This window comes from Battus philenor, unplaced genomic scaffold (assembly GCF_028537555.1).
Source record: "Battus philenor isolate CCGP_79_NKW_IND1 unplaced genomic scaffold, ilBatPhil1.0.hap1 SCAF_3, whole genome shotgun sequence".
NCBI classification, from domain to species: domain Eukaryota; kingdom Metazoa; phylum Arthropoda; class Insecta; order Lepidoptera; family Papilionidae; genus Battus; species Battus philenor.
In genome coordinates this window covers 7,708,201-7,729,254 of record NW_027181693.1, presented here as the reverse complement: position 1 = coordinate 7,729,254, position 21,054 = coordinate 7,708,201, and the positions used below count along the sequence as shown (strand labels likewise).

General features: G+C 31.9%; 2 protein-coding genes across 2 annotated transcripts in view; both read right to left on the bottom strand.

Moving 5' to 3' along the window:
• Positions 1 to 2,540: 2,540 nt before the first annotated feature.
• On the bottom strand, positions 2,541 to 4,932 carry LOC137926993 (C-type mannose receptor 2-like). Its single transcript, XM_068770757.1, has 4 exons — positions 4,689 to 4,932; positions 4,247 to 4,447; positions 3,714 to 3,956; positions 2,541 to 2,743 (listed from the first exon to the last, which is right to left on the bottom strand). Exons 1-4 carry the CDS (start codon positions 4,924 to 4,926, stop codon positions 2,571 to 2,573), a joined length of 855 nt encoding a protein of 284 aa, XP_068626858.1. The 5' UTR covers positions 4,927 to 4,932; the 3' UTR covers positions 2,541 to 2,570.
• A 9,850-nt stretch (positions 4,933 to 14,782) lies between these two features.
• LOC137926861 (lachesin-like) overlaps positions 14,783 to 21,054 on the bottom strand; it is a 52,307-nt gene continuing 46,035 nt past the window's right edge. The window contains exons 7-8 of the mRNA XM_068770587.1: positions 15,509 to 15,679; positions 14,783 to 15,421 (exon numbers count right to left, since the gene is read on the bottom strand). Of these exons, the coding sequence (XP_068626688.1) occupies positions 15,183 to 15,421; positions 15,509 to 15,679 (410 nt within the window). The 3' untranslated portion in view covers positions 14,783 to 15,182. The remainder of the gene's footprint in view (positions 15,422 to 15,508; positions 15,680 to 21,054) is intronic.

Genomic DNA, 21,054 nt, shown 5'->3' with positions numbered 1-21,054 from the left:
CAGTGCTCGCGGATCCGAAATCCACGAACTAATAAATTTAAAAACAGGCAGATTCGTCAGATTCGTCGCCTGACGTATTGTACCGATGAGTGCATTGTAGGGTGTCCACACACAAGGTGGACTGACGCCCTTATCAAGGTCGTTGAAAGACGTGAAATGGAGGGCGCTTCCTACCAGTCATATTGGAAATCTATGAGGCAGGCATATGTCCAGCCGTGGAAGTTCTGCGTCAGAAATAATGATAACTCGTTCGAACCTATGTTTAAGTCACATTCTAGATACAAATGTTATCATTAAATAAGATTATACCTCGAGATTTACTATCACATCTTCGAAAGTAATATAAGTATTTTACAAAAAAAAAAGTCATATTTCGCTTGTTGCAGTCTTATTCTGTTATTTTAAGCGGATAGCGTAGGATTGCTTATTGTGGCGATATTTAGGGAGTCCTATGCCTTATAGGGGGTGTCTATCGGCTGAAAAGAAGAACAATAAAATAATTTAAATATATTTTACTACGCATTTCCGATATAATTGTTATACGACTCTGTAGAGAAATTCTATTAACCTGAACCATAAGTCTTAAAGTATGTATTCAACACCAAAATAGTGCCACTCATGTATTAAAATTATCTCAATGAAGACAGTATTAAAACACGTATTTTTAAGAATTTAAGAAAGGTACATAATCTCGTTGAATAATTAATGACGGCTTTAAAATTACCATTTCAGTCTTTTTGCAGGTGTATATAGGTTTGTATCTTGCCAGGTTTAACGGTGATTTTTTATAACACTGCGACGGTTTATATATAGATGTACTCTTAACACATGGGTCTCTTATGTAATATTGATGACAATTGAATTCCTCAATCAGCTAATTTATAGCACTCTAATTTATACTCGTCAGTCAGCAACGGGTATCAACCTATTTCACTCGATTAATCTGATTGCTATACTGATATTAAAATAGACTAATCCAGTTTGTCTCATTGAATATGTTGCAAACATGGATGAACGGCTTTTGACATATGATAACATTATTTCAGTTTGATAGCATGATAATGTTTGTGTGTTATTAAAGTACTAATGACGTAAATTATTCCGAACAAAGTTAATAAAATTTTGTAATATTAATGCCTTCATTTTAGGAAAAGTGAAATTTAAATAAAACCCAATAGAGTGAGGCCTCCGTTTCGCATCATGCTGGATGTTATGATATTTCGTTCAGTAATAAACACAGATTTAATTCAAGTACAACACAATCATATTTAAAATGAAAACTGATATTTTAAACATTATTTTCTGATACAATTGTACTGCGTAGTTTTGAAAGAAAATAGAAAAAGTTAATGCATATTTTGACTATTTTGATTCATATACATATGAATTTTCAAATAGGAAAACGCAGACGGATGGTACGTTTTTATTTTAAATGAAAAAAAAAATAGATTACATCAACATAAGTACGTGGACTTGATGAGATACTTTTCTGTATCCTGCTGGTAGAAGTAAGAAGAAAAAAAGTAAAATTATCTACGTTAATTTTTATAATAAACAACATTCATTCGGAGGCATATTAGAAGCACTTAAAGATTCATATAAATATTAGACAATTAGAAAGTGTTGCCTTAAAATGCAACACATTCGTGTATTGACTCTGCCATTAATATGACACATCTTGAACTATCTGGGAGGTATGTTGCAATAATAACTGACCAGAATCAAACTTAACATATTCGCGGTTAAATTTCATATCTACTATATCCTTGCGTTACATAGGCTCACTAATTAATGAATGAAATGTTTCTAGGGTTTCCCTTTCACTCCCGAAAGCTTTCCGAAGAGACAAGTTTTATAATTGAAGTTATCGCAACTTTAGTTGAAATTATATCAATCTGTAATAGCAACGATAAAGGTGTGTATCGAATGAGATCTCAAGTCGAGGTCACCTCTCTAGGAGGTAATCCAAGAGCTTGGCGAATCCCAAATCTTAACAATAATTAAGAGCTTCGTATACGAACCTCCAAGCTATGAGTGCCAAGGGGTAAACGGCATTTGTTAGAGAAAAACACCGCCAATATGAAGCGTTATAGATGTTATAATAGCTAACGTAAAAATATTTAGTCAATTATTTTTGTAAATTATATAAACACAAACCTCAAAAGTAATGTGAGCGCTTCACGCTTATTAACTTCGTTCAATTGGTGGTTATGAACGATAAAGTCGCAACTCAACAAATTGCACGCACTGTTGACTTCAATTGTACTCGAAAACCAGCATTATCGCTTTTGTCATGTGTAAAAGACATTATGAAATTTTGAAAAAAGAAATATTGTGCCTTGTCGTAAATATAAATAACATGTTAATAGGCATCTTTCAATGACATAAATTTCATGGATATATTAAAGGTTCAATTTTTTTCCATATAAATATTTTCAATGAGTTTGATTGAAAGATTATCTTTGAGTAGCAATAAGACCTAATTGTTCGGTTTAATGTTTATTTGTGTAACTTTTAACATATGGAGTCGTCTATTAAAATAAATATACCGATAAACAAAACGTGTTTTCTTATGATGTAGTATTCCTAGGTTTTTCACACAAAAACATAGCAGGACGTGAACAAGAGGTAGTTTGTAGAAAACCTGTTCTAGATAGGGCTCCGCATCTATGATTTTTTGGATGTTTCTTTCCTTCTTGCACTGGACTCCATGCAGAATAGCCAGCTTGATCTAGAGTTTTACCTTAAAATGATCGAACATTATGCGTTAAAGGTTATTAAAGATTAAAATGTTTATTTCTAATTGTAATATACGTTTATAAATTAATATGAGTGTAGTTTTTGGAATTTAGGATGCCAATCCCTTTAGAAAATCATGAACATGAATATTTATAAATATTGGTAAGTATAACCGCCGCGTGTACATTTACTGTCGAGTAGGCGTCACGTTGTTCGAATTTGAAGGTTGTTGAAGATAATGAAATTAGTTATTAAATTTGTTTAAAAGTAATCATACGTCCCTTTTTTATACAGGATGATAAGCTTTATAGAGGTAAATGTTTATTTGTTGTTTTCTCTCATTTGTCAGCAAAAAGCTTTAAAGCTTTTATCTAATTCTAATCACCCTGTGTAAAGTGACATCTCTGAAATATATAACATTGATATATTATTTCTATTTGAATGCGACAGGTAAATAATTTATCAGTACAGATCCGGAGTTTAAAAAGCTTATTCTCAGTATATTATCTTTACGATGTTTATTATTTTTGAATTCTTTTGTTAAGGTTGGGCATATATTAGTTCACAAATGAGCTATACATTCACCTCTATAAATTCTCAAATGAAGGCTTGTGCACTCTGTTCACATTATTATTGCAGCTTCTTTGCATTTATAATATTCTGATTAACTAAACAATAATATTATTAGTATTATCAACAATCAGTATTATCGACAAGAGGACCTTGGTTTAGTCTGTCAGACCAGCCCAGTTCTAGGACGGGGGGCGAAGGTGGGGGCTTTTGAGCCTAGTCATCCCATAGAGCATCTGCCGAAACGGTCTATAAATTAGCGGCCTTCTAATTCGATAAAACAGTAGTATGTAACACTCCGAGCTGGGACTCCTCCGGGAGCTCACGAGCTACGCCTCAAAAGAGGTCTTATTACTTCTTACCTATTATTTAAAATAAATATTACACTTTCAGTAGTTAATTACCTGTTATTGTTCTGTATTGGAATGGAAACATTAAGTCGGTAAATCCTATGTGTAAAATGTTGGAGTCGGGAGCGTTATTGTTAAGGTGTTCACCGAGCATACTGACAACAACACTGGCTTCTTCTGCACTATTGATTACACAAAGGCTACCTTCCTCTAACATACAAACAAGGTAAGCATCATGCCATTGTAATGGTTCTGCATGAAATTTGTAACATTTACCATTTTCATGTGGTATATAACCTATAAAAAATTATTTGTTAATATAAAGGTTGCTTAGTTTAACACTCTATTCTGAAAATTAATGATATCAGTAATAATAAAGCAGGTAATAGTAGACTTAGAAAAAACAAAACAAACAAACAGTTTTCAATATTTAAATTAATTATTTTTAATTATTCCCTCCAAGAGGGGGGGGGGTAGGGTTAATTTTCACTGATAGAAAAAAGTGAGATTTTTTTTTATTTTATCAAATTATTGTAAGTAAAGGATTATATAAATTAAAAAAAAATTGTATAAAAGTTTTAACAAACCTATATCGTAACCTTCGCACTTTTCATTGAAGCTACTTTCATTGCCCAAAATTTTGCATACAAAAGGGTATACGTCATAACAAGGTCTATCGTCGAACAGGCCTTCCCTTGACATTACCACACAATTTTCACTACCATTGCCGTTATCCGGTCGACCATCAGCCCACAGTAATTCTAAAATTGTTCCGGCTACCGGTTCCCCTACAAAATTTAAAACATAATTTAGAAGATTTATTTTTGTGATAAGCTAAGGTCGCGTGAAATCCTTGGAAGCGAGTAGAGCAAGGCCGGTCGTCAGCGTCTGACTGTTGATATGGTGATGATGATGCTCTACTATGTTCATGATATTGTCTAAAATATTTTGTTGTATTTATTTGATATCTTTCCAAAGCAAAATATGTTTGAAATAAATTGTAGCTGAGATAGAGACTACATTATTTACCTTTAATTGTCACAAAATCACCTTCCGAAAATTGATCATGTATTCCAATAAATATAGCGGTGTAGTGAGCTTTCATATTACTGATAAGAAGTTTTAAATTTTCCATTTCTTCCAACGATCCTGGAACTAGTAGGGATGTACCTTCAGCTTCACAGATCTGTCGAGCTTGATGCCAGTCTGTCGCTAAATCATGGAGTCTATAGAAGGTTTTGAATGCATGAGCCCACATGTAGTCCATACGGAATTTTTGCGCTGTAAAAATAATAAATTTTGTCCAATTCATGTTCTGCTTTACGAACTGAAGACTCACAATCTTCAGTTTGATATTATGTATGTACGAATCGTGTCAATCATCATGGATATAGAATCTAAGTAGCAAACTTTAAATTTGCAAATTATGTCAATGGGATTCGTGAAAAAATTAAAATTTTCTTACTATGTGCTATCGTCCATAATGTAACTAATACACTGACTGATTTAAGAAGCATTGTAGAATTAGAAATGTCAAGTCATATTATCTTGAAAAAATTATTGAATTTAATTTCAATCAATATTTTTTTATGCCTTTGCCGTGAAATGGTTACACTAGAGAATCAATACGCAAGCCTAATCCGTTGAATCGATTTCAATCTTAAACACTCAAAAGGCGAGATCCCGAATTGACTCTCTGGTTTCGAGTTTAACTTGATAGCTGCCACCGATAGCGGTGTATCAGTAATTTTTTTTTGTGATAAAGGCAACTTGGCCCGCCTCACTTGGTCCTTCCAACACGCTTATTTGAATCTACTTCAGGCGAATTCCTTTTCTGTGAGTGTCAGGTAATTATCTGTGTGGCATTCCAATTTTCCGATTGAACGGATAACTCAGTTTAAATCTCTTCGAGTAATACGTAGTCGGCCTGGCTAATCCAAATCTCTTAAAATCACTTCCTGAGTTGGCCGGTGTTTACTTGCTCACTTGGTTTTATAAAAATTTAACGTAAACCAATACTTCCAAGTTCGAATAAAAGGAAAGCGTGTAGTGTGTTTTTTTGTTTTATTTTCAATCTCCATAATCAAATCTAAAATATTCATATTTCACACAAGCCACAAAAGGCCTACCGTTTATACATCTATTTTATAATAAAGTTATTTTTTTAGTTTCAAATGGTAAAAATATAATATATAGCAGTAGTGTATGGTTACCATAGCATACTTGTCAAATATTAGGGGGACCGGAAAGTAATGTCGCGTTCTTAAGTTAAATTCACACGACTATATTTTTAACTAGTTATTATTTCTAATCAACAATATATTCACCTTCGTTATCAACAACCTTTTGCCATTTAGTATAGAAATTTTCAATGCCGGAGCGGGAAAAAATCAATCGTTTTTCTGTAAAAACTTAATACTTAATACTAAATATTTCTGTATATCGACAGAAACGACAATATTTTTGGGGCAATATAATACAACCAAATGAAATAGTGTCTTTACAGACATGTTTATTTCGAACAATTAATTTAACCTTAACATTGATTACGCAACGATCACATCCAATAGCGTTGAAGTGGATCAATATTTCCAGTACATAGTTTCGTTTGGCAAAACCACAGCTCATTAGTTGTGATAGGTAGGGATCAGATAAAAGTTTACGAGAAGTTTCTCAGGCGATACCGTCACCTTCTTCATGTAAATTGGATTGGACTTAAGTTAATGTATGATTCACTAGTAAATTACCTTGTAATCTAATTATTACTGTTTTTTTCATATATATATTTATTTAAGCGATCAATTTCGTAAGAAAAAAAGTAAAATTAAAAATTGTACATTGTTACATTTCAAGGAAAATTTTAATCATGCGGTCATATGAAATTATCGATTTATATACAAAAATTTTTTTAATTTTTCTTCATTAATTATTATTTCGATCAAATTGTATATGGACTGTTTCTGAATAAAGCTTTGCTTTTAACCCTTTACACGTAGTGGCTTACTAAATTTGTAATGCAAATGGAAAGATAGAAATTAATATTTGTTTTGGTAGTTTAAATTACAATCATATATATCTTAAATACTAATTAATTTTTAAGGTTGTATGAAGACGCTGGTGACTGAGCGCGTCTAAATGGTCCTATTGTAAATCTATGAGGGAGGCCTATGTCAAGCAGCGGAAGTTCTACCGCATGTCTTATGAAATGATGATCATAAATTTTTAAATACTTGACTTAAAATAACGCTTTGTTTTATTCTTACGAAATAAGGTTTTATATTGAATCTTATCTAAAGTTTATAACAATTCGTATTGAGAACTTTTTCAGTCGGTTTAACCCGTAAACCATCTCAGTTTAAGGAGGCATTAAATCGCAACTCAAACAAGAACCGTTACACTGAAGTTAACTCACATATTGCTTTGTGTCACGAACGCTGAAGCGAAATGTATAGATGTGATGAGACACGTAGCTAGAGAAGGACGGCCGCTGTTAGAGGGGAGAATGGGTGTGGAGGGTGTAAAACGAGAAAAACTACATCGCTAAAAGTGAATGCGGTCGAAAGCCGCGCTTATTTCTCCGTTAAGTGCATGGATTTTTTTTCCAAGTGAAATCATGAGTGCCGCCCGTCTGTTTCTCTCGTTATACGAAACTGCGTGGGTAGCCTACATCGACCGATACTGATTGAAAAATATATAAATCGATATTTTAAATATTAAGACAATTTTCCCTTTAAACTTATTTATATATTTGGTTTCCTTTTGGCGACGTCGGGCTTCCCAGTTTTTAAAGCTTGTTTCAGCTCTTTAAATCAATTAAATATATGACGCTAACTTTTTACAATATTTATTTTATTTCGGTAAAATAGTATAGAAATTGCATCGTTTTTCATTATTTATTTAAATAAGAATACGGAATTACGATTATGATTTAAAATAATAATTCTCAAATTAAAACTTTATGTACAAGGTTTTTTTATTTATAATTATTTAACGACCGTAACATAGTCGTTTCATAATGCAGCGTTCAGCCGAAGTTTACACAATTTCTCGTTAATTTCTGGTTAATTGCATAAAATGTACGCTGCGGTTTGTACGCTGTAATACCGATAATCATGCTTTTAAAGTTGGATCAGATACCTAATTGATCAGTCATTAAAGAGCGCGGCTTTTATGGTCACTGGGGACACAGGCGCGATTGCATTCGAAAAAATCAATCGTAGGTACATCGGTCCCGAAGCTCATCTGGGAAGGGCAGCGGAAAATTAATTCCCTGTATATTCCAACTGATAAAAAACATATCATCAATAATAAAACATTCAAAAGAAAATCACTTTTATTACTAATTACTTCCTGCATTGCAATTAAGCAGTTGAATATTTCTTACAGATCGAAATCAGCGCACCGTATGAGTTGGCTTATTAATGTGACTACCGTGGGATTCGGAATCGACGCATAAACATCTCAATTTTCATATTTTTATTGTTCTGTTTTATAAAAATCTCAAAATACTTCGAGACGTTTCAAATTAATACTCTACAAGGAATTTGAATTATTTCCATTCAAAATTAACAAATAATGAGGTGAGAAATTAAAAACTTTAAGTAGGTTATAAAATATCGAAATAACAAATTGATTACTGGCAAATATTTAGATTGTAGTAAATTAAAATAAATTTTAACAGAAATTAAAATGACGAGTGTTTGTAAAAATTTCGTTACGACCTATACAGTTGTAGCAAATTTCGAGAGCCTAAATTGTTATAGTCTTTTAACAAGATTGTTGCAATATTTTTTTGTTTCGTATGTTTGTTAGCTATAAATTCGTGGGAATTTACATTTATAGAATTGTTTCTAATATTTATCTATCTATATTTATGTAAATAATGTTTCTTCAGCCTCTTTAGTTAAAAATATTCATTATTAAATTTTAAAAGCAACCGTTTGAGTATTGAACTTATCCGGGTAACATAATTTATGAACTAAAACGTGTTTTCTATACAGAATCAGGCAAAAAATCTGCAAAACTTATAAGTTGCTTAAATAAACGTGTCAATAAAAACATAGATATGTAAATGAATACTCTTGACATTCATAGGAGAGTTATAACAGCGAATTTGCGAGGGCGGTCGCACCTGTGTTCAGACATTTACAATAGACCCATACAATACATGTGGGAAAGAAACTGAACGATTTTATTTACGTACACAATGAACCACTTTATCATCTTTTATCATATAAAAATTCTGGGAAATTGTGGCGTAGCCCTAAGTTATTTAAATATTTTTGAAAACATTACTCCCACCGGAGTCGATCTTTGTATCCATTAACAATGTTACTATTCAAAGGGATTGTTTTTTTTTTAACTAAATCGAAATTCAGGTGTTTTTATTTTAAAATATTCCTTTATTCCCCGTGTCCCGCTATATATTAACTTCGTCTATACAGATAACAACGGATTTGCCCAATCATCCATTCAATTTTTTTTCTATGCCTTCTTTGGGACTATTAGAAATTTGGAATTTAATATTCTCATCACTTTAAAACTTTAAATAATTCTTACTTTTTAATATACTAGTTTATTAAGTTATAAAGTCATTCAAACCATATCCAAACAAGTCTTGAATATTAGACCACCAAAATTATCCTCCATCGCAGGCCTCTGTGAAAGACCAACCATTAGTAAAGATTAAAAAATATACGTCTTGGTAATGAAGTTAAATCCCAACGAAAAAAAAAATGTTATTTAAACATAATCCAATAACTTCTAGACCGTAATTTTTCCTATATATTTACTTAAAAAAAGCGTGAGTTGATTTAATATACGACGAAATAATGTCTGCTTTTACGACATGTTGAGAGATTAGACCAAAATTTGGGTATTAACCACTAAAATTTTTACTTCATTATACGTGTCAAGGACGAAAAGTATTTATAGGTATTTTTCATAAACAAGATTCATATCCTTTAGTTTTAATCTTTTTTACTTATAAAATAATACATTGTTTTATCAAGGATGTAAACTATTGTAACTTGAAGTAGTCAAATTTTCAAAAATAATTTTCATCGCCATAAATATGAAATTCTGCTTAAAACAATAGAACGTACTCATAGCGCTGTCAAAAGATAATCTTCTCAAGAATTTTTAGTGTTGTACTGGCCGTATATTCATCCACTTTATTAAGACATGAATTATGAATAGGTAGGCATTAGCATCCATCTGGAGTGTGGGAAATCTACGGGACACAATTGTTATGCAGATTGTAACCGGACGTCCCGTACGCTGAGGGTATTCCCAGGAATATAACGTGCTTCCAAACAAATATACATCGATTAATATATGCGTATGAAATTCTGCATGAATATATAGCTTGAATTTGCAAACCTCTGAATATATTTAATGCATTAAATAAATAATTCACTGGATATTATAAGGCTTTTAAAAAATCATTCTAGACAAAATCGTTTCCGGAGTTTCATCCGCCACCATTACTCCCAGCGCTGACGCTTTCCGAATTGGTAGTAATGTTAGCTACGAGTAAGTAACATCGGTCGAACAATAAGCTATTCGGCTCTCTTCGTTCGGATGGCTCTTGATTCAGAATGCTAAACGGTATTATCGACATGTGAGTATTTGATATTTCGCTAAAGAATTATACCGTTGGTAGTTTACTAGTTCACTGTCAGTCAAAACATATTTCTCTAGATGACGAGCTTTATCATCTCTTCAATCTACTGGAGGTAAGTCTATTTTGTACATAGACATCAAGTTATTATTACTGCTCATTCTAACACCATTTATTTGACAAAATTCTGTGATGCATTACACTACTGATTTATGCATTATTTGTATTATTATTTATTGTTTTAAAAAAGAACAATAGCGGTTATAGCAATCACCATCATCATCTTAACCGTAGGATCTCTATTGATGGACATAATCCTCCATAGATATTTGAAAAGAACCAGCTGGTAGCCGCCTGCATCCAATGTCTTATGACCTCAACAAGGCTGAGTTTTGTTCACTTTGTAGGTAAGCTTTGTCGACTCGTCCTAAGCCTTAGGTTACCGGTTTGTAAGTTTTACTCTAGAACCATTAGTGTAAAAAGTTTAAAATACCTTTATTGTGCCATTACTTTGTTGTTTCTAAGATTTCCTTTGCCAATTTGTTTTGCTAGAATGTACTTTGTAAATATTTCACAAGTCCCTGCACTTTTGCAACTTTCGAGAGCATTTGAGATGCAAACTGCAACATCAAAACTGCAACACGCTTGGGACGTTCGTAAATGTACAAGCGCCTATATTGAGTTATCGTTTCTCTATTCCCTGCGATGATGCTTGAATATCCTTATCTGTGCCTTTGACACTTGAGACAATTTTTGCAGTCGTTTTGACTTCGATTCAAATGCAAAAATTTTAAAACACAAAAAATATAATTTTACTAATGTTATAAAGCACACTATATAGATAAAAAAAACTTAAAGTATGTCTTTTGTTAGCCCACATGTATTCTCAATTTTACTTATTATGAACTATTTGATATTTGTATCTTTGCTAATAGTATTATTTTAAATATGTACGATGCTCATAGCATAATTTATTCTGGCAATGTGCTGGTGGGTTTACCAATTATTTGATTTGTTCACGGTAATAAAAATGCAATCTGTATACGTCCATACACGGACGTATTTGTAACTATTTTTTATAAAAATAAAAAAAAATTAAGTGATTAGTACTGAAAGTGTATAAAAAAACGATTGACAGGTCTGTTTTGGGTATTTTTGTGTGGGCTAAGTGCGAAATATTGAATCAAACTCAGGCATGCCGATTTCCTCACGGTATTTTCCTTAACGGTTTGTGAGCAGGTATATAATTTACACGGAATGTTCGGCTGTTAAGAATTGATCGCGCGATTTACGATAAAAATACAGTTTAACTATTAGATTATTTTTTTTAAAAGATTTATTATACTATGATTCGCAGATGAGGCATAGCAAAATTTACAAAATAAAGTCCAGTTTACCATGTTGTTTATACATTTTTTAACTTTATATTTACCACAAGGTTATCATTGTTCTACTGCAACCAATCAAGTGTGAGCTTGTTATATATAAATGTGAAACAATCATCATCATAATTTCAGCTGAGGATGTCAACATCTCGATATAGGCCTCCTCAATAGATTTCCAAAAGGCGGTCCTATAGGTAGAAAAGAGCCTGCATCCCGCGTCGCTCGATAACCTATAAGGTTTAAAGCCATAACCTAAAAAACACGCAAAACCTTTTCATTTTCATTAACAGAAGTGTTGATGACATAGTCAAAGAATGCATAGCCTATGTTTAATTTTAATAATAGAATAGTTGTTCTTCTCCTAATATGAAATATGTAGTTTAAATGAGCTAATGCTTTCTACTGTTATAACCTTTAACGATAGAACTGAAATTGACTATAGTACAAGTTTATTTCAATGCATTTATAGGTAATTTTGTGATACGTATGAATTGATAGTGGTTAATTCGGTGTTATAGATGAAGGCTTTAAACAGTACATAAATAATGAGATTACAATGGGGCTCGCTCTGCGTGAATGGGTTTTTATCCGACCGTAACAGCAGTAATGATATCATTTGAAAATGCAACGCTTATTTCGTAACAATCGTTTGCATTAGAATATTTTGCGGTTAGTAATTTATAAACAAAATTTAATCAGTCTTGTGACCACTTATTGTCTTGTTCTCGATGATACGGAATAAGTTCGAGAAGAAGAATTATACTCAAGGTGCTGATGTATAATAAATATAGAAGAATATTAATTAATATTTTTTTACCGAATTCGGTACATATCCTTATAAGGGAACAAACACATGGAAATCATTTGGATTGTCACTTGTTAATTAGACAAGCCCTTGAAATGGGTTTAAATTCTCAATACTTCTTATAACTTCTTACATTCATTTTGTAAACATTTTATAAATAGTTCCTTTAATTACAACATTAAATAAAGTGTATCTTAAAATTTGTTGCCTACTTAAACTGATATGTTTAAACCTACACACAAAACTAGGACGTTTATTAATAGAACTTTAGTATTGATTTACAGTGAAATTAAATATAATTTAATATAATTCTTCCATCAGGTAGAACGACAACATAATTAATTTGCTGGATGTGGGCAGCATTTTGGATAAGGCTTATGCCTTGAAGTGGGCGTCTGTGTATGTTAAATAAGAAAATACAAATGTTGCTCATGTCGGTAAGAATTATAAATGTTTTTTTTTTATCACTGGGACACACATTTATTGTTAATTTAAAGCTAATTATATACCGTATAAATTAAAAGTTAAAAGTGAAAGTTATTTAAAATAGGTGGTATTTTTCTTAGCAAGACGTTTAGTTTTTCATTAGCTTCTTTTTTTGTCAAGATAAAGCCATTACTCTAATAAATCACCAAAATGGATTTTTTTCGATTTAAAACTGTATTTTGTGAAAATATTAGGATGTGTATGATATTTTTTTTTCCGAAGCGAGAGGTAAAGCGACGATGCGATGATTATCGACATTCTTAAACACGTTACATACGTCATTTCTCAATGCTTAAGAATACTAGGGTATCTTAAATATGTATCATATACATTACTAGTTGTTAAACATGTTGTTCACGGACTTTTTAGATAATGGCGTTGACCAATAAAATCTATGTTTTTATTATAATATTATACGACTCTATCTTTACTTGATAATAACCTCAATTTTATAGCAAACAAAAGTTTAATATCTTTTATTTTTATCATGAATTAGTCTCCAAAACACACATACGTATATAATCATGTTAAATTTAATTAAAATTTATGATGATTGTTTATTTTTATGTCTCCTTTGTAGTTTTCCTTTATAACACCAGAAATTGTTACTTTGTTTGTCGCAATGAAAATAATAGAGCCCCAGGTAATTTCGCTAATGCACGTGGTTACATCCTATCTAGATCGCTCTTACACTTTGTCCTATATCCGAACGTAGCAATTAAGAGGGTCGAAAGGGAAGATGGTTAGGGTTGCCGCAAATTCATATTTCGTAAGAGCATTTACTTGTCTTTCTTAATGGCTATAATTTCTTTTAATTTATAACAATTTCACCAATTTTTTACAGTAAATAGTAATTAATGTGAGTTAATTTATTTATAGTGATAACCGTACTTAAAATTTTCTTCAGTAATGAATAAAATGAATTTATTAAATTTGGAAATGTTAAACGGCAATGAATTAAAGTTTTTCAAATTGAAATAATATCAAGCGACATTAAAATGTTACAAAGTTTTATTGTGTGTAAACTTGTGCCTTTTTTATCTAGCGCAAGAACATAGTAGATGTAAATGTCCAGTCATCGGAAAACCCTTGATGCAGGTGGTTTGCAATCAGTCTTCTGCGAAATTTATGGGTGAGGCCTATGTCCAGGGGTATACGTCTTGCAACTGAAGTGATAATGATCATGACGAAATGGCTTCGATTACTTAGGGTTGAATTAAAGAAACAACACTTTATATCTGGTATATATTGGTATTGCAGGCAATAATATACATCAGTTCAAGGCCATTATGAAGTACAGAGGGGGAATATTATTAAGTTACAGATTCTTCACAATTACCAACTAAAACAATGTTATCAAATCTGAGAACTTCGTACAGGTTACAATAAACATTGTGTATCATTGTTTCTACGTGGAGATAGTATTTCTCATACAGTTTACAAATTATTGTTTATAAATTCAACAATATTAACATTAACAATTACAATAATATGCTATATTATGCTTATAATAGCGCTATAAATAACGTAAAACACAATTGCATTTTACTTAGTCAGAAACTTTTAAATCTCTTTATGAATAATGATTAACAATACAAGAAAGCAAATAAAGGCAGATACAGCTGTTACATCTACATTATTTACACATCGAGGACATCAGTAGTCACATTTACAAATTAAAGTATGATTATGCTGCACATTACTATAAACTTCTTTGGTCGGTAATTTGCTGATTCGACTAAGTTTCAGAATGAGTATTGAACATGGGCTCAAAAATAATACCAAGCGATTCACGCGTATTCACGAGTTTATGAGTTCCTTTACATTTTAACAGACATTTATAACCGATTTTATACTTTTTGATATTTTTAGATGCGAGGCGAAAAACATTTAAATCGTTTCAGTATTTCGCTTCGTTCTATAGAAGTACATGAGCAAGCAAATAACATTTAATACAACATTCACTTCTTTGGTTAAACCACGTACCCTGTTAAGACTTGTGTTGAGACATCTATTTACATACAATTCAGCTAAAAGTCTTTATTTCCGCCCTTTTTTAAGCATATTTAGTTCATAACTCGCATTTAACTATGAAATCAATTTTTTTTACATTTTGTCGTATATCAATCAAAATTAAACAGAATTGAGGGGGATCCTTTAAAGTTTTCAATTAAAAGTTGTTACACTATTATATGTAGAAAGTCTTAACTTTGTACATGGCTTTATTACATAAAGTTTAACACATGGTATACATACAGGGAAGTAGTTAAATAAAATCCATATGGAAGGATGCGTCGAGATTTGCTGGCAGGAGGGCCTCCTCCGCCGAGGAAACCGGCGTCTTCTACACGATTGCCACCTTCTCTGAGAGGTCCCTGAAGGCTCGAACGCACGTCGTTACTTTCTTCTGACACCGTATCGCTTTCTTCCTCAACTCGCGACTTTCGATATGGTAGATCCATTTCTGTATTAGGATTTAATTATTTAAACCGGCAATAAATACATATCTGATTAAAAAATCTTTTAATGGAAAAGAACAATAGACACTTACCATATAACCTTATATTTCCTTCAGCGTCACCTATAGAATTCTTGGAGATGCATTTGTATCCACCGAGGTCACTGCGCTGAATGTTTCTGATCACCAGGCGCATTTGTACGCTGTACGCAGAACTCGCGATCTCTGTCATCTGGTATTTATCGTTCGATATTATCATCTCACCTGTGTAAAAAAACACCATTATTATTTTAAAAATATTTAAAAAAAAACTTTTATGTTAACAATTGCCGCCAATTTTCTTTATTTAGTTATAATATATATTAATGTTTAAAATTATAGGAATTAACTGTTACAGTATATAATATATTTATTTTATGAAAAACATATATAATTGTTGGTTATAGGTGAAAAAGTTTTAAAGCGGTGAATATTTAGATCTATTGACAGCAGAAATCTTTAAACTTCTTACACATGTTTCCTACATAATGGTACTACCAAGAATTATGTTACGTTAATTAATTTTTGTTACAATAATGTGACTGGTCAATAACTTCTGGTAGTACCAAGTTCAGCAGGACAGAGAGTAAACAATAATTGACATTATTTAATTTTAATTTTGAAATCGCTTCATCTTTTCATATTATCATTATGTTATTTATTATTCGTGACCATTAATTTTTAGATAGATTGTAGCATATGGTACAATGAACATATAATTATAATCATATCGTATAAGAATCATCGTGTAGATTTTAAGATGTGAAAAAAATTATTAAAGGAATTCAGTATACACGTGTACGTTTCCCTACGATACGTCCACGAACGTAAGCACTTAATATTAAAAAAAATCAAAACAGTTCTGTAGAAATAACCCTAGATTTCGTCTGCCGATATACTTATGATATATTATTGAAGCAAACATAAGCTATATCCGACCCAACAGTTATAGTTACATAGCCCTTTATTCGATAGCTTCTGCTCTTTCCGATCGTTTATATTCGGCCACTTCCGACCATTGTTCGCCTGATATCGTGGTGAAATATGTTTTGACATGTTACTAGTTGAACAATGCAATTCTACTTACGGTTAATTGTTTAAGCAACTTCATAAATAATAAAGTATAATTCGTATTTTTTTACAATTTAAAGACTAATAGCTATTGTTCTAAAAAAAACCCTATTATGGTGGTTTGAATCCAGCGTTTTCACACGTGTGGAAGGGGGGTCGTCCTATACTGCGCTTGCCGGTCAGTGGGCTAGTAATTTATTGTTTGTGAAATGCTTTATTTTTGTTGATATTTTTAAGCGATATTTTTTTAATTTAATGCAATTATATCTAATTAAAATCTGATCAATGCTGAAAGGAATGATGATGTAAATGTGAAAAATTTTGAGCCAAAAGTGCATTAGTTGAATTATAGTTAAAACAACTAATGTTAAGGATCTGGAGTGGAGAGCTTGAGCCGGTAAGCGTAGCGTAAGACGGATGCAGGGCATTTCATACCGGTACTAATAGAAACTTATGAGGAGGCCTATTTCCTACTGGTGGATGTTTTACGGTTGAAAAGATGATGATGATGTTAAAATTTCCAATTAATCACTGTACGAGGTCTAAAACTAGGTATTACTGTATGTATTATCTCGCAATTATAGTAAATAGCAAATATGTTATAAAGAGTATTTACGGTTCAGAACGTTACTTAGCACAGTAGTCATTAATATTCCAAAATAAACGTTTAATATGTTCTACATTACCCGGTAAAGAATCATGCTTCACCGGTTCTGTTGAATTTTCTCCGTTAGCTACATTATTACCGCGGTCGGGGGTCACGTTGCTTTCCACTCACTCCACATTAAAAATTGCTTGCATTCCTTTATGCTGCTTATTTTGTACCGGAGTTTTGTTATTCTTTTTTAAAACATTAGCTTATATTGAAGCGGCTTTTATTTAAAATTTTTCGTTTATTAAACGACCTCTTATTTAAAGCGGCTGGCCTATATTTTTTGATTTCATGAAAAGGTTATGTGAATTTATAGCCAGACAGGTTGGAAAGTGTTTTTTTTAAACTTATTGTTGTAATCGTGTATTTGTTATTCGCGTAGGATTCATTGTTTTCATTAATATTGGACGCCAATTTTTTAATAAAGCTTGAGAATGAATTTTTCTACTACTGTATTAGGCATATTGTGAAAGAACCCACAAAAATATAAAGGTTTACGGTACACGTGGCCATTTTTTTAGTTTTCTTAAAATAATTACTCTTTTGCGGGCATCTGTAGGAAATGCGTAAAGTATTGTAATACGAAGTGTATTGTAATAAATCGAACATGGAGTGTATCTAAATTGTTCTTTCATATATTTAAAATCTTTTTAAAAAAAAACCTTGTAATAATCCTATTATAGCGTGAAAGATTTGTGCGATAATAAAGTTTGGAAATGTATTGTTTCCGTACTGTAATGAGTCTATTTGTGAAAGTGATTACAAAAATACCGGCCGAGTTTATTGTGGGCTCTTCTCAAAACAAGGCGCGCTAGGAACCCTCGTAGCTGCTTAAAGAATGCCGTTATAGGGAAGTTCAATCTAATTATAGTTTCTGTTCAAATTGGGTTCTTCTGGCATTCATTACACGCTGTACTCACGTGGACAATTGTTAATTACATTAAGTAAATAATAATATAAACAGTAATACGTTACACGTTAAAAAAAATTTTAAAAGTTCTGCCCAGAAAACCATCTCTACTCAACCTCTGCTTTGAAATGGTAGTGCAAATTTCATTCTATTTCGGTTAGGTGAGCACCCTAATTAATGAAATTAAGGGCTAATGGGACATACCATTTTATGTTCTAAGGTGGCAAGCATAAATATGTGGCAGGATTTGTCACTTGGTATTACGTGAATACTATGCCTGTTTTATCAATTTAGTAACATACCAATAACTATACATAACATTTCTTTCCTACAAATTTTCAGTACTGTCACGTTGCATACCTCTCCAATGTGCTATTAGAAATATAATTTACTCGAAGATACATGCTGTGCCCTGTGTAGTGTTTTGTTCAACAGTGGGTTATTAATGTAATTTATGATGTTATTATTATTACAAACTATAAAGCGTCTCATTTTTCTCATAATTATTGCTATAAATAATAAAAAAACATTATTAATATGATATACCGCGTTTAGCAATATTTGTCAATGAAGTAGAGATTCATAGTTCAGTAATAATAATAGCGAAGGCAAAGACGGGCTGGCCAAGTACTTGGGGCCCCGGTCGTGTGAATTGACCACAAATCTGTGGCTCACACGTTGCAACTGACGTTTTGATGCCGCCCGCCTGCTGCCGACACGCCCTCTTTCGCAATAACTTCATTAATCTATTGGAATTCATTAATTAATATTAAATTTACAGATTCAAGGACCGGATAATATAGTAGATGATCACATATGGTCATAAGCATATAAAGATGACTGTAAAAGAATTATGACTTTATCGTAATGACTTAAGTTGTTTTAATATAATATGCCACCAATCTATAAACAAGCTGATTGGTGTACAAGATTTAGAAGAGAGAATGTATAGCTTATTTCTCAGGAAAAATGATTTAACTTTTACACCAATTTCCAATCATTCTGTATAAATTGGTCACTCTGAAACATACAATATTCATTTGTTCTTTTCTATTGCAATACGACATGCCAATATCATTTGGCAGTACAGATTCTGCAGGGACATATAGCAAATTATAGTTAATACATAGTATATATGTATAAGAAATATTCACCTATATAATGACTCATTATGATATTTCTCGAACCACATGGTTTAGAGACTTGAAAATTTTTACAAATATGCACTATGACGACCAGAGGTCATCAAAAAAAAAGGAAAAGATTTTATGAAATTCCATCCACAAGGAGGAGGAGTGACCGTTCATTGAAAAATGATTATTTTGAAACTATAACTCTTATAAATTGATAGATTTTTGGAATAACGATTAAAGAATGACCAAGATTGGATTTTATGAAATTACACCCACAAAAGTAAGAGGCAAGCCGAAGCGGACAGTGGACAACTATTTCAATACATAATTTGATCGTGTTTTACTAAGTAAAATCATTAGGGTGCGGTATTTTATGATGAATTTTGGGTCGGAGTGGTTAATGAGAGATTGAAACCTTTTCACTATTTTTTATATTGAATTCTAATCACGATTACATGTTCCGGATGCTCTAGGGGAGCTTTCAAATGTTTATTATGCTGTGAGAGTTCGTACGAGCACACTCATTAGCCGACTTCCGCATTCCCTTAAACTTGAGGCGGAGTGTCAAAATAACGAGCATAGAGGGTGTATATCTTTCAATGAAGTCTAAAAATTTGACAGGTTTGACGTGCTTTATATATATATATCTTAATAAGTATATTTTAAAATATTATATAATAAATATGTAATATAGAACATATATTTATAATAAAGTTCCAGATATCAAAAGATCATCAATGATATCATAGATTTTAGTATCTTAGTTAGTTAAATAAAAAAAATTATAAGTCATTCAAAATATTTAGTTGATTGAAATGTGTGTGTGGAACTTGATTAGACAGACTTATTCGGTAGAATTGATATTATAATACATACATCAAATATTGTTAAAATTCAATCACCACCGGTGGTAGCTGTTAAACTAATTCACGATTAGAGATAGAAGATATTTTAAAATTATCTTAGTTCATTGAAATATAAAGGTCGTAGATTTTATTTAATCTTCCAGTTATTCAGTTTTAGGATTAAAAATATTGTTATTTTTAATACTTTTTATTACATTACTTCGAAATTTTATGGTGATAATGTTACAATTTTCTGTTCTACCGCCGTTCTTAATAACATGAGTAAAAATTCGGACAGATGTCAGCAAGTGTAATTTAATACCGTTGGTTCGCAAAAAATATGAATAAGAACTGGAGCAATTTAAATGGTAACAAAAGTTGGCGGATGTTGTGTGTGCACACAGCCTCGGACCTCTGTGAGGACACTCCCATTCCATGTCGAGAGTAGCCACCCCGCCGCTTGTCGCAACTCGTCACGCCCGTGTATTACCTAATTTAATTTGTAGCAGCCGCAATTTATAGCCTACACAAGCTTTGCAGCGCTTGTTTGTCACTAATATCACAACCCGGACAGTTGCGCTGTGTTTGACGCGTGCAGGACATAAATGAGTGCTGCTAGCTTTTAAAATATAAAACTAATTATCATTTCAGTGATGTGTTAGACAGCATAGTTGATTACCTCTGTAAACTAAAAACAAAGATGCCCTAATTATAGCAGAAACCGAATCACAAATAAGGCTAGTTAAGATTCGCTGTAAGAAATAGTTATCTTTAAAATAAAGGAGCACAATAAGAGCACATAAGTCTATTGTGTGAGTTAAAATGACCGGGTCCTTTCACCATATTCTTAAGAGAAAGCATTCATTCTGCTTTATTATTGGTTATTTAAATGAATGTATACTTATGAAGGTTATAAAATCAAAATAATGATTATAGGAAGTGTTTAAAATATGAATTTACTAAGAAAAAAAATTGAAAGTCGAATGTCG